The following is a 12,041-nucleotide window of genomic DNA, read 5'->3' on the forward strand; positions in this document are numbered from 1 at the left end:
GCGAGATTAAATGCAGTTTATTTGCCAAAGCGTGGCGGGCAACGATAGTCGTTATAACACCAGTGTTCTGTTCCATACACCTCGTGTCCGCTTACAAGTTACCACATATGTAACTTTGTAATGGACCACTGTGTTAAAGCATTGCCGTTGGGTGTCTTGCGCAAAGACACCGCATCGAGCCTCGAACCCATATCCTCTGGTTTAGAAGTGTTTGCCAATTTTGAAGATATGGTCGTTGTACCAAAGGTAGGCGACAAGTGCTTTATAATGGCTAAGTGAAATACCAGCTCTTGTGCGACCGTCTTCGTTGTTTGTCAGTAGCCATACAACAACAAGCGTTCAAGTGAATTAACCCCGACGTATTATGTAAACAAAGACAGTCACACTCACAAAAGTAGCAACTGAGATAATATTTTCCTAACTTCCGTTTCTCCGCACCAGTGATCTTGTGTTAAAATTATCCAGTTACTTATCATAGGTAAAGTAGCTTCGAATGGTTGTGTTTCGATTTAAAGTAATGTATTTAAAAGTGGATATCTTATGTTATGTCGTGGCGAGCGTGTTTAGCTTCTTGGGTGTAATAGCGTCAGTTTTTCATATTGTATTTATCTGGACACACTATAATAGCAGGTATGTATTGCGTAGAATGCAACTCCTGGGTGTATTGTCTCGCATGCGTCGCTAAACTTTTACCATTTAACACTAATTTATGCCAATGTTTCGACATAAGCTTTGCTTTATATAGTTTGTACAAACACACTCAAATGCCCCATTATTAGAAACCCTTAATATAAAATGTGTTTAATATAGGCTCGTATATTGGAGTAATGGTTTGTGTCAAACTATAACACTTCTCGTGTACATAACACATTCTAGGTACAAACATAACCATTGAAGCATCTTAATTCGTAGTAAATCAAATTGGCCGCCTTTTAAGATTACTTTATTTTCAGATGGATTAAAATATCAAGTCCCAACATAAACATTGTGGTTTTATTTGGTTCAATCCTGATGTACTTATCGCCATGCTTGGTTGGGTCCTCGGCTTTTATAAGGGACATTCCTACAACAGAGGTAGGTGGTTAGATTTATTTCAATGAATAAGAATTAACTGACCGACCGTCCTGCTGCGCATTGGTCGAAGCTTCATAACAGTAACCGGGTCTCGGGTTCAAAGCTCGATGCTGCCACCGCGAGTGTGTCTTTGGGCAAATGCGTGAAATGTATTAGGCCAACACATATGGAACGAACCGCGACACCCTTGTTATTATAAATGGTTACCCGCCACGCGAAAATATAAGTAAAAGACATTAACAAGAGAGAAGAGCTCTAATGAATGGGCACGTAAAGTAATTTCTTTCGAGTGAAACTGTAAACCTCGCAATGTGAAGAATAAGAACTGTTTTTCGAGAAAGATCCATTTGGCCACTTTGTGCTCAATAAAAAATATTGACTTATAAATATTTTTAACAGGACGTAATAACGTGGAAAACTTGTTGTTTTGCTGGTATTTGTTGCTTCGATGTTGGCTTTACATTAATGTTTGGCTCGCTTGCTGCAAAGACTTGGAGGATTGATAAAATATTTCAACAAAACTCAAGAAAGCAAGTATGTGAAGTTTTCGCTTACCATGCTCGTTGCTGCTACTATTGTCCTTGGGCAACAGCAATTGCTCCAACCCAGTGTTCACTACTGGGTGTTTTAACAGCTAAATGCAGCTTAAAAAAATCTAATTTCGCTAAAGTTATATTGTCACGTAAGACTTTAAAGTTTCAAAAGAGGGGATAAATTAAAAAAATGGACTATCATCTTCATATCTCACCCTACTATATATACTGCGGTGGGGTAAGATAGAACACCATCATTCTATTTTCTCGTCACATTTGGTAGTAAACAAAGAACATACAAAGAATTATAAAACCGTATTCTCACGACTCCCATATACTGTTGTTAATTGTTTAAAACATGATCGGGATATTTAGACATTATGTGCTAAAGGTGTCCCAACTTCCCCACTCTACTATATGTACTTAAACATTGAACACATTTTTACCCATATATAGGTAACAGATGAAAAGCTGCTATGTGCTGTCTTCTTGTTGGTTTGCCTTGAAATTGTGATTCTTATTATGTGGCATATACACGATCAGAGTGTTTGTTACTTCGTGCAAGTAGAATATGTTTCAGGTACGCTGATCCTTTATTAGCTGAGGTTGCCTCAACTCATTTCCTAGTAAACCTAGAACATATTCGACAATTCTATTGTATGTGGCTGAGGTCTCGCAGCGTGGCACGCGGTGGGTCTTAGGAGATATCCCAGGATATGTTTAGTACTATGTCTCGTCCCGAATGATAAATTAAGAATATTTACAAAACCGTATCCTGATGACTTTTTTTTTTGATGACGATAGGAAATATGGGATATTATGTGCTAACGGTATCTATCTTACCCACAGTGCTATATACTCTACACATTTGGTTAAGTTTCGTTTTCAAATTCTCGGTAAGCTTAATTTAAAACTAAATTTCAGGTGTATATCGATTGACAAAACTTTTGGAAAACCATTTATCTTTACTTAATGAAGATTTTGTTGTATCTTGCGCAACAGCTTACACGATTATTTGGGTATTCTGTATCTGTGCGATAAAGGTAAGAATAGATTAAGGTAGTTATACTATAAAATATAGGTAACTCGTAAATGGGCATTAAATGTACAAAGCAATCTGGTATAATGAATGATTGATTATAACTTATTTATCCTCATGTGGCTTATAACACGAATGTTCTGTTTCATACACATTTGTGTCCGCTTACGAAATGTTTTTTCATGCTCCCTCGTGTCCCACTTTACACCACCCTAATACAGTAGGGTGGGGGAAGATGGGACACATGTTAACTATATTTTCTCGTCACATGTAATAGTAAACAAAAAACAATCAAAGAATTATAAAACTTTATCCTCACGACTCCCACAGGCCGTTGTTAATTGTTTAAACTACGATCAGGATATTTGGATATTATGTGCTAAAGGTGTCCCATCTTCTCCCAACCCACTATATCATCAATTATATTTATTCAGGTTTCGATATTGGGTGTTACAATATGGATGGCTTGGTGTACGAAACAATTATCCAAAGCTTCCTTCAACGATTCGAACACACATGTCGTTTCATCTATATTGGCTCTGTTTGTGTTTTGCTTTTCATTACCAATAGTATATCTCACTCCGCCCAACATACAGTTCATCGTATTCTTCACAGTGGTGAATACAACGACGGTTTTCATTGTGTCAATTCAATTTATTCCTAAGGTCAGTTTATTCTACACGTAGATTGGGGGAAGATGGTGCATGCTTCCTTTTTTATTTTATCACCTTGTTTCAGATATCATCTGCTAACGATATCCATCTCCCGCAAGACTATATTTATAGCTTAGAAAATGAATGAATGTAACTTGCTTTATCCTCGCGTAGCCGGAAAACGACAGTCGTTATCACACAGGTTTAACACCTCGTGCCAGCCTACGAGTTACCAAATAGTATCTTGATATTTAGGAAATGCCTATATTTGTGACAAAAGTCCGTATATTGTCTTAGTTTTAACAGACCGACTAAAAGCAAACCAGATCCGTATTATCCTAACTGTATTGCTGCAGAAGTTCTAACTATCATACACAGGTACTCCTAACTAAATCAAAGAAAAAGAATCCCCCGAAACAAATCTCTATACCTGTACAAGAAAAACATTCTTCCTCGAATCGGGGTGAGACAGAAAGTCAACTGAATAAAATCGAATCTTTAAGAGATCAACTTTGTGAGGTCATCTTGTTCATTTGTGTTTCGTTATCTTTGTATATAGTGGGGCGACTTTAATTATACCAAGTCGGATTATTTCCAAGATATTTCTTGTTTATCATTGAGCCGAAATTCTCATTGAAATGATGGCGATTTGTTACAACAAGTGAAATTTATAACATTTGATGACTGATTGATTTTTTTTGTTGAATTCTGCGAATATTCTGACAAGATCTAAAGTTATAAGGCGGGTGTTTTTATTTTATACAGCTTGTGTTCGTTTACGAGATACCACATATGTAAATTTGTAGGTGATTGTTTTTACCACTCAATAGTGACCACTGGTTTGGGGCATTCACCGTTAGCTGGTTTGCTTAAAAACTATCGGTGCCAATTTTGTAAACCACAGCTCCGCCGCGCGAGCATAAATAAGTATCGCGTGCCCATTTATTTATCATATTACTGCGTCTATAGTCGCCTATTATTCGTATTGATTATTCGATCCGTTTAATGCAATATTTTGTTTTTAATTAGAAAGACTATCTGATCAATCATTTGGAAAGAAAACTCATGCGCTTGTCAAACGAAATCAACCGCATCTATGGACAAGAAAAAAGGAAAACAAACGCTCTAACAGGTTTTTATTAACCATATAGTAGGTTGGGGTAAGATGGTCCATGTTTCAGTCTCTTTTATCGTCCCTTTTGGTTGCAAACAAAGAATATTTACAGAATTAGTTAACTGTATCTTTATGACTCTGAAAAGAGCGTTGGTAATTGTTTAAAACACATTAGGATAATATGGGATACTATATGTGCTAACGGTATTCATCTTTCCCCAAAGTACTACAATAAAAACAAGCGTGTATATGTATTATCTGTGACGCAAGTACTATATATTAGAAAAGTCATAAATTTATTATTCCGACACCTTTAAATAATGCATACACAAACACATGTTTTATTATTATAAAAATCGATTTGTTTTCCGTTTAAAAAGCAGAATGGTTGTTGTAATTTCAGACGAATTATACATAGTGGGGTGGGGGGAAATGGGATACCTTCCTATATTTTTCTCGTTCCATTTTGTATTAAACAAAAAACATTTAAAGAATTGTAAAACCGTGTTCTCACGACTCCCATAGACCAATGTTAATTGTTTAAAACACGATCAGGGTATTTTTGATATTAGGTGCTAAAGGTGTCCCATCTTCCCCCACCTTGTTATATACCTCTTATAGTAAATGATTGGGCATTTTCATCTGTTACGTATTTCGTAGCACTTAATCTGGCTATAAAAATTAAAACTTAATTTTAAAATTTAAAAAATGTAAAAACCTTGACTCTATCCAGCGCTTTACGTCCCTGTCACATAAACTGCATGAGATCGTTAAACCGCTGTCACTATGTCACCTTAATAAATCAAAACCGTTAGCAATATTAAAATCGGTATCCGTGAAAATCAATAATGTTTACAAAGGTGAATAATTTTGGCTACAATATGTGGGTGGGTGGTTTGTATCAATACCTTATTAACGTTTTTGGCAGAAAAAGGGAAGAAGGAAGATAAAGGCGAGGAGCACCGTGGCTCTACAGTGTCGCTACCAAATGGTAACACAGAAGAAAAATATCGGAGTTTTTGCAGCCAAGGGTCAGGTTCATTTACTCTCTCTGCATTGGAAGGTCGTAAATCGAAACGCCAGGGGAGCAATATGTCTCCGTGTTGGCAATCCGATCCACATTTACAAATTAAGGATCCCGAGTTTGGATTCAGACCAATCAGCCGATCGATCGAAAGTGATTTGTTAAGGACATCTTCCAAGTCTAATAGCTCGGGTGCGAGCCTTCAATTCGTTGGTGATGCAAGGCGGAAAAAAGGCTCAATGCTGGTGACGTATTGTGGCTGCGGTTGCTACTACTGTTCGACTGACGGGGCTAATTCAAACGGCTTAAGCTCCGACACAGATAGTTTAGATTCGCTGTTCGTTTCAGCGTTAGAAGCGAACGGTCCTAGCTCTACAAAGTGCGCGGGAATCCTGCAGTACTTTCGAGTCATTAGGTCGGAGTATGAGAATATACGGAACGAAGGAAATTGTAGAAGATTAAAATACTTGGATCAATTTAGGGATTATGAAACTGATAGCTCAAGTAGCTATGATAGTATTTTGTAGCCACATAAAACAGGTTTTTTTCATATTCTGATTGAAAACTGTATTTTTGACGCTGTATGCTTCATCGAAATATGCAGGACGCTTATTAATATTGAATCCGATTACTGTGTATTGGTTTGCGTTTGTATTTACACTCATTGTGGTGAATAAGAATCCATAAAAAGGCTCTCATCTTCTAAGTAGGTTAAGCGTATTTGTATAATCCGATTTCCTATACGTTTTGAATGGCTGTTGTATATAAAGGTGCTGCTAAACTGCAGTTATGCGATTCCCTGCGAGTGTGTTTGAAATCTTAATTGTATTAACAGTCGAGGCCACAGTTAGATTGAATATAGTAGGGTGGGGGAAGATGAAACACCTTTACATTTTATTTTCTCGTCCCACTTGGTAGTAAACAAAAGTCAAAAATTATAGAAATATATTCTCACAACTCCCATAGACCGTTGTTAATTGTTTAAAACAGGATCAGGATAATTGGATATAATGTGCTAAAGGTGTCCCGTCTTCCCTAACCTACTATGTGCCGGTTACAAGGACACCGCTTGTTTTTTACATCTAGTCGGCTCCGTGCTAGCAAGTTTAGAGCTACATGGAAAAGTTTTTAATCGATTTTTAGTTAGGTATAGCCATCGGTGTAACAGTTGCTGTTCTTGGTAAAATCAATATCAATTGCGCTAAACTATCCTATGCTGAATGTTTCATCAGATTATGTGTCAAAGCAAAAGATGGATTTTTGTGATTGCCATTAAAGTATTAAGGTCGTAGCTGTTTAGTTGAAATTAGAAAGATTTAAAAAAAAGTTTTAGAAACAGATATAGTATTACGGGGCAAGATGGATACCATAAGGACATATTATCCCATATTTCCCAATCATGTCTTAACAATTAACAACTTTATTTTAAGAGTGACGACGATACGATTTATAATTCTGTAAATATTATTTATTTTCTACCAAATAGATGATAAAAGAAAATAAAAACATGAACCACCTTACCCCACCTTTATACTAATACATGTTTAGATTAATTTAGTTTTAAAACCAAAGTCCAGTTTAAAATTCTGCAGTGACTGGAAATAATGAAAAGAACATGTTTTAATAAACCTATTCGTCACTTTGTCGATAACTTCGATTTAGGTTTATGAGCTTATAGCCTATTAAGTGAAACACGAAAGGCAACGACAGATCGAACTTGAGCGTATATTTTGTGTTAGGCTAAAAAGGCTTCGGTTTGTGCCGCGGGCGTTCTGACAATATTCATAAAATTTAAATCTATAATAAAACGGTTGGTTTTAAGGTCTATGAAATTAGATACACGTTGACAGGCGCACTAACAGTTTGTTTTCTTAACGTTAGCTCATAGAAATTACAATATAACATTCGTTTTTGTAGTTTTAAAGTCATAAGTATTGTTTGCTTAGTATTTGTGGTTTTAATGAGACTAAAATAACAGACTGGGTTTGTTTGTAGTGAAATACAAATGGTCTAGTTGCACTGTATTTGATTGTTGTTGATTTAAAATATGCAAGGAGCTGAAAGTTATCAAGAAACTTCAATTATGGACGAGTTTTCCACAAGTGGTATGAGCGAAATTAACGATAACAACTCATTGCTGTTGAATTTAAATTCAAGCCACGAAAATCTGACCGCCATGGAGCCCAAACTTGCGTTGTTCGTGTGTTTGATAACGACAAGCATAAGTCTCGTTACGACAGCTGGGAATATTCTTGTGATCATCGCTTTCTATATGAACAAAAGATTGCAGACCATTACCAACTATTTCATACTAAGCCTTGCTTACGCGGATATGGTAATCGGATTGGTTTCAATGAACCTTTTCACCATTTACATCGTACAGGTATGAAATATTGCATGGGGATTTACTTTCGGCTTTCATTGCGATTGTTCATGGAGACAAACGTAGTTAAACAATATTGATTACCAAGGGTCGGCTTAGTGCATGCTTAACAATCGATGTTGGTATCTTCGCGCCGAATGAAAGCGCTAATGTGCAACAAAATTACCTTGAAAAATATTCACTTGTGAATAACATTTTTTTTAATTTGAAAGTATTTTTTTAAATCGTTGTTTTTAACTTTTAAATCTTTTTTACCTCGTCGTTCACCGAATGGAAACGCTAATGTGTAAAAAATCACCTTAAACGCCAAAATAGTCACCTGTAAAAAGTTATTTTTAGGTTAAAAGTATGTTATTAACTTTTTATGGAGCACCTGCATTATTCATATTAACCACATGACTTTAAATGTGTTTTTGGTATATATGCACAACACTGTAGTTTTAGTAACACACAATTCCCTTAAAGGCATCAAAATGTTTTGGTAAATAGTACTGTGGGGTAAGATGGATAACGCTTTAGCACAGAACATCTCATATATCATAATCGTGTTATAACAATTAACAACGCTTTTTAGGGTCATAACGATACCGTTATATAATTCTTTTACGTTCTTTGTACTAAATGGGACAAAAAAAGAGAGTGACATATAAACCATCTTACCCCAACCTACTGTACCATGTAACATGCGTCTTGACCTTTACATGGCTATGCGTTCAGTAGCAATTCGTTAGCGTATTGATTTGAACTATTAAAGCTTCTGACATAACACGTCAATACGACACATTGGTCTAACGCATTTCGTCCAGTTGAGAATCGATGTTATTTTCCCTGCGAATGAAAATTGTCCATTCAAGCGACAAGTTTTAATTGAAGGGTGTCGGATTATTTCTAAGGCATTGCTTGTTTTTTAGTAGGACGAATCGCTCTCTGTAAGAGCGATAGATACCAACATCAAAAAAATGTTCTTATTTCAGCCGCACAGATTTATCATTATTTGTTGAATACTTCCACGATTACGCTAAGTATTCTTTATTACGAAATACTAGTTTTTCCATCGTTACCGAATACCTTTGATCGAATGTAAGTACCTTATTTACCCACGCATGGAGAGGCAACGACAGTTAAAACATGAGTGTTCTGTTTCATAAACCCGTGCAAGTGTTACCACGTAGGTAACTTTGTAGATACGAAAACCTAAACTCCAAATCTAATCTATCTGAATTTCCGTTAAAACAAATATATATACCCGTTGTCTCAATATAGAAAATGCGGTAAAACACTGGATTAACCTTTCTATTAAACGTTACAGCTAAATGACAATCCTATAGCACTATAAGTATACGATTAATTGTCAAAGAGTAACAGATTTCGGTTTAAACGCATGTGTGGGATATTTGGTAGGAAAAAGATCAAATTCTGATTCAAATTTTTGGTTCACATTCCTATATAACGCTTTCTCCTTGTCTCACAGGGCGAGTGGAATCTTGGGCCCCTGGTATGCGACATCTGGCTATGTATTGACTATGTGGCGTGCAATGCATCTGTTATGAACTTGTTGATCATAAGTGTTGACCGTTACCTCGCTCTCACCAAACCAATGACTTACCGCGTGAAACGGACCAAGAGGAGAGCTTGCCTTATGATAGTAGGGGCGTGGACAGTTAGCTTCATACTTTGGGTTCCATCGATACTATTGTGGCCTTTAGTCGAAGGTAGGAACGCGGTTAGAGTCCGTTTAATGTATCAAACTCGCACATTCAAAGCTATACAAGCCGTAAATTCGAAGCCAAAATTTTAAAGTTAACTTATAAAAGGGGTAGAGTACCATGGGAAATACGGGAGACATTTAGCACAAAATATCCAAGTATCCTGATCACGTTTTAAACAATTAACAAAGGTCTAAGGAAGTCGTAAGGATAGGGTTTTGTAATTCTTTGAATGTTTTTTGTTTACTACCAATTAAATGGAGTAAAAAATAGCAGGAAAAGGTGTCTCATCTTCCCCTACCCTACTGTATATCCAAAGTATTTTAAGCCGAATGTTCAAATCCACACTTTGTTAAATACAACTGTAATGCATAATAACATTGTTAAACTTATTGCACATAACCTTGCTCCGTCGTATGCTGGTTGTACGTACATAAGTAACACCCTGTACCAAAAAGACGTGCCATAGTAAACTATTTCAATGGCTTTATAAAGTAACACCCTGTACCAAAAAGACGTGCAGGTTTTATAATTAAGCCAACAGACTAAAATATTCGTGCACCTCTCTGTTGGAACATGATACTTTCTGTTCATATTTTTTAGTTAAATACTCCGATACATAGTTTCATTTTGTATTTATAAAACACCCAAAAATAAAACGTTTTATTTCAATCTGCTTTTTAACTAAATCAACGAATTTTCTTACAGGTGGTCGCAATGTACAGAACAAGAAATGTTACATTCGCTTCATCTTAGCAAGCCCCGCTGTAGCAATAGGGACGGCAATGGCTGCCTTCTATGTGCCAGTGCTTGTTATGAGTATATTAAGCTGGTATATCAACCGAGTGAATGTTGAGCACCGAAAGTATGCAAACACATTTCGAATACGAAAGTCAACTAATGAGAAAAACATTGGTCAATATTCTGTGAAAAAAACTTTGAACGGTGAGTTGTGACATTTAGGTAATACTTTGGGGTAAGGTGGACAGCATTAGCAAATAATTTCCCATATTTCCTGATCGCGTTTTAATGAACAACGCTATTTTATAGTCTTGAGGATACAGTTATTTGATTCTGTGAGTATCCTTTTTCGAGTATGAAAAATAATCCGTTTTAACCAAGCCGACTATAACTTATACTTGGCTCGAAGACCGATGGTACCAAAGTTCGACTTATTGTCTTTTTCAAGACGTTTAACTCAGCGGTCACTAATTGACTGTCCAAATTAACAGTCATTCTAAACAAAACACAAATTTGTTGTCTTGGAAAAAACATGCACACGGTGTATGATCCAGAGCACTGTTCATAAAGTTGGTGAAATTTGTTTACCACCAAATGGGATAATAAAAGTGAATGAAAACATGCTCCATCTTACTCCTAACTACTATATATTATAACTGATAACGACGTTTTAATACATTCCTTGTAAATAATTCACTGTACGGGTGATATAATATAATTAAATATTCCCCCAAGGTACTCGGAGTAGCGCCATGTCTGATCGAATTAAAGAGAGAAATACACAAGGGGTAAAGGTTTGGAAAATGAGAAGAAATCAAAACAATACATTAGAAGAAGACGAACACGTTAGTGTACATTTATTTACCTTTAAAAATATTCCGTTTTTATTGCTTTACTTTGGTTTACATACAAGATTGGAGAGGGTGTTTGAACGAATGTGGATGTGCTGTTTATTCTTGACTTTTCGTTGCTTTAAAATTTAAATAATATGACTTTCGTTTTTTTATCAAAGTTTATAATTTATGGCTTAAAATAGAAACCTTTTAAAAAAGTAAATTTGAATTACAGAACAAAGAGAATGGTTCGAAAATTCAACCGCCGTTAGCTGTGATTAAAGTGGAGACGTCGTCTTTTGATCACTTAGGGCAAGAGCCCCACAAAGACGAGATCACGATAGGGCAAGAGCCCCACAAAGACGAGATCACGATCGAAAAAAGCAAATCAAGTTTCCGGTTATCGGAAACTACCGCAAGTTTGTTAAATGCAACTCGACAGAACGTTCGCAACATGTCAGCTCGAGAGAACAAAGCAGCAAGAATGCTTTTATGTATTATGGTGGTGTTTATTATAACATGGGCACCTTATAATATTCTGGTTGTTATTTCCACTGTATGCGGGGAAGATGGTTGCGTGAACGATATCTTGTGGAAGTTGAGTTACTGGCTCTGTTATCTCAACTCCACCATAAACCCAGCATGCTATGCAATGTGTAGCCCCGAATTCAGAAGGACATTTCACCGATTGCTACGTTGCCAAAGATCAAATGATTTATTTCGCACTAAAACCAGTTTGAAGCCTTTTGCAAGGGCAGCGGCATTATCTGTCGGTGAAAACCTAACAACTGTCCAATAAAGTTGTCGTTTACTTTTCAGTCGTTTCACAAATACATTACATTGCTCTATACGGTCGCACTTTTATTGGCTGCTGTCTATATTTCTGTCTCTAACGTTTCGTACTGGATATTCTATCACGGTCATTTTTCCTGCTGCCCATG

At 36.3% G+C, this 12,041-nt stretch overlaps 2 protein-coding genes across 6 annotated transcripts; both read left to right on the forward strand.

Moving 5' to 3' along the window:
- Nucleotides 1-90: 90 nt before the first annotated feature.
- LOC149730356 (uncharacterized) lies at nucleotides 91-6,232 on the forward strand. Of its 3 annotated transcripts, none has more exons than XM_089886983.1 (9): nucleotides 91-478; nucleotides 954-1,074; nucleotides 1,474-1,610; nucleotides 2,063-2,187; nucleotides 2,532-2,650; nucleotides 3,081-3,311; nucleotides 3,678-3,818; nucleotides 4,329-4,431; nucleotides 5,342-6,232. In XM_089886983.1, exons 2-9 carry the CDS (start codon nucleotides 1,012-1,014, stop codon nucleotides 5,962-5,964), a joined length of 1,542 nt encoding a protein of 513 aa, XP_089743109.1. In that variant the 5' UTR covers nucleotides 91-478; nucleotides 954-1,011; the 3' UTR covers nucleotides 5,965-6,232. The 3 variants fall into 3 exon arrangements, with proteins under 3 accessions (XP_089743109.1, XP_089743110.1, XP_089743108.1); XM_089886984.1 differs by having other exon boundaries at nucleotides 93-246; XM_089886982.1 differs by lacking the exon at nucleotides 91-478 and adding an exon at nucleotides 485-630 and having other exon boundaries at nucleotides 1,474-1,608; nucleotides 2,064-2,187.
- Nucleotides 6,233-7,348: 1,116 nt separating this feature from the next.
- LOC149730357 (muscarinic acetylcholine receptor M2-like) lies at nucleotides 7,349-11,948 on the forward strand. 3 transcript variants are annotated; one of them, XM_089886998.1, is made up of 6 exons: nucleotides 7,350-7,820; nucleotides 9,292-9,532; nucleotides 10,235-10,471; nucleotides 11,003-11,118; nucleotides 11,336-11,406; nucleotides 11,440-11,948. In XM_089886998.1, the coding sequence occupies exons 1-6, from the start codon at nucleotides 7,485-7,487 to the stop codon at nucleotides 11,897-11,899; spliced, it is 1,461 nt and encodes a 486-aa protein (XP_089743124.1). In that variant the 5' UTR covers nucleotides 7,350-7,484; the 3' UTR covers nucleotides 11,900-11,948. The 3 variants fall into 3 exon arrangements, with proteins under 3 accessions (XP_089743122.1, XP_089743124.1, XP_089743123.1); XM_089886996.1 differs by having other exon boundaries at nucleotides 7,349-7,820; nucleotides 11,336-11,948; XM_089886997.1 differs by having other exon boundaries at nucleotides 7,359-7,820; nucleotides 11,003-11,112; nucleotides 11,336-11,948.
- The last annotated feature ends 93 nt before the right edge of the window (nucleotides 11,949-12,041 follow it).

This window comes from Ciona robusta, chromosome 10, assembly GCF_009617815.1.
Source record: "Ciona robusta chromosome 10, ASM961781v2".
Taxonomy (NCBI): domain Eukaryota; kingdom Metazoa; phylum Chordata; class Ascidiacea; order Phlebobranchia; family Cionidae; genus Ciona; species Ciona robusta.

Bases quoted from the DNA above. Each gene is read 5' to 3' on its own strand.
- LOC149730357 (XM_089886996.1), top strand. From the start codon at position 7,485: ATGCAAGGAGCTGAAAGTTATCAAGAAACTTCAATTATGGACGAGTTT. The intron at 7,821-9,291 runs GTATGAAATATT...CTTGTCTCACAG, and splicing joins TCACCATTTACATCGTACAG to GGCGAGTGGAATCTTGGGCC. The intron at 10,472-11,002 runs GTGAGTTGTGAC...TATTCCCCCAAG, and splicing joins TGTGAAAAAAACTTTGAACG to GTACTCGGAGTAGCGCCATG.
- LOC149730356 (XM_089886982.1), top strand. From the start codon at position 494: ATGGTTGTGTTTCGATTTAAAGTAATGTATTTAAAAGTGGATATCTTA. The intron at 3,312-3,677 runs GTCAGTTTATTC...TATCATACACAG, and splicing joins CAATTCAATTTATTCCTAAG to GTACTCCTAACTAAATCAAA. The intron at 4,432-5,341 runs GTTTTTATTAAC...CGTTTTTGGCAG, and splicing joins GAAAACAAACGCTCTAACAG to AAAAAGGGAAGAAGGAAGAT.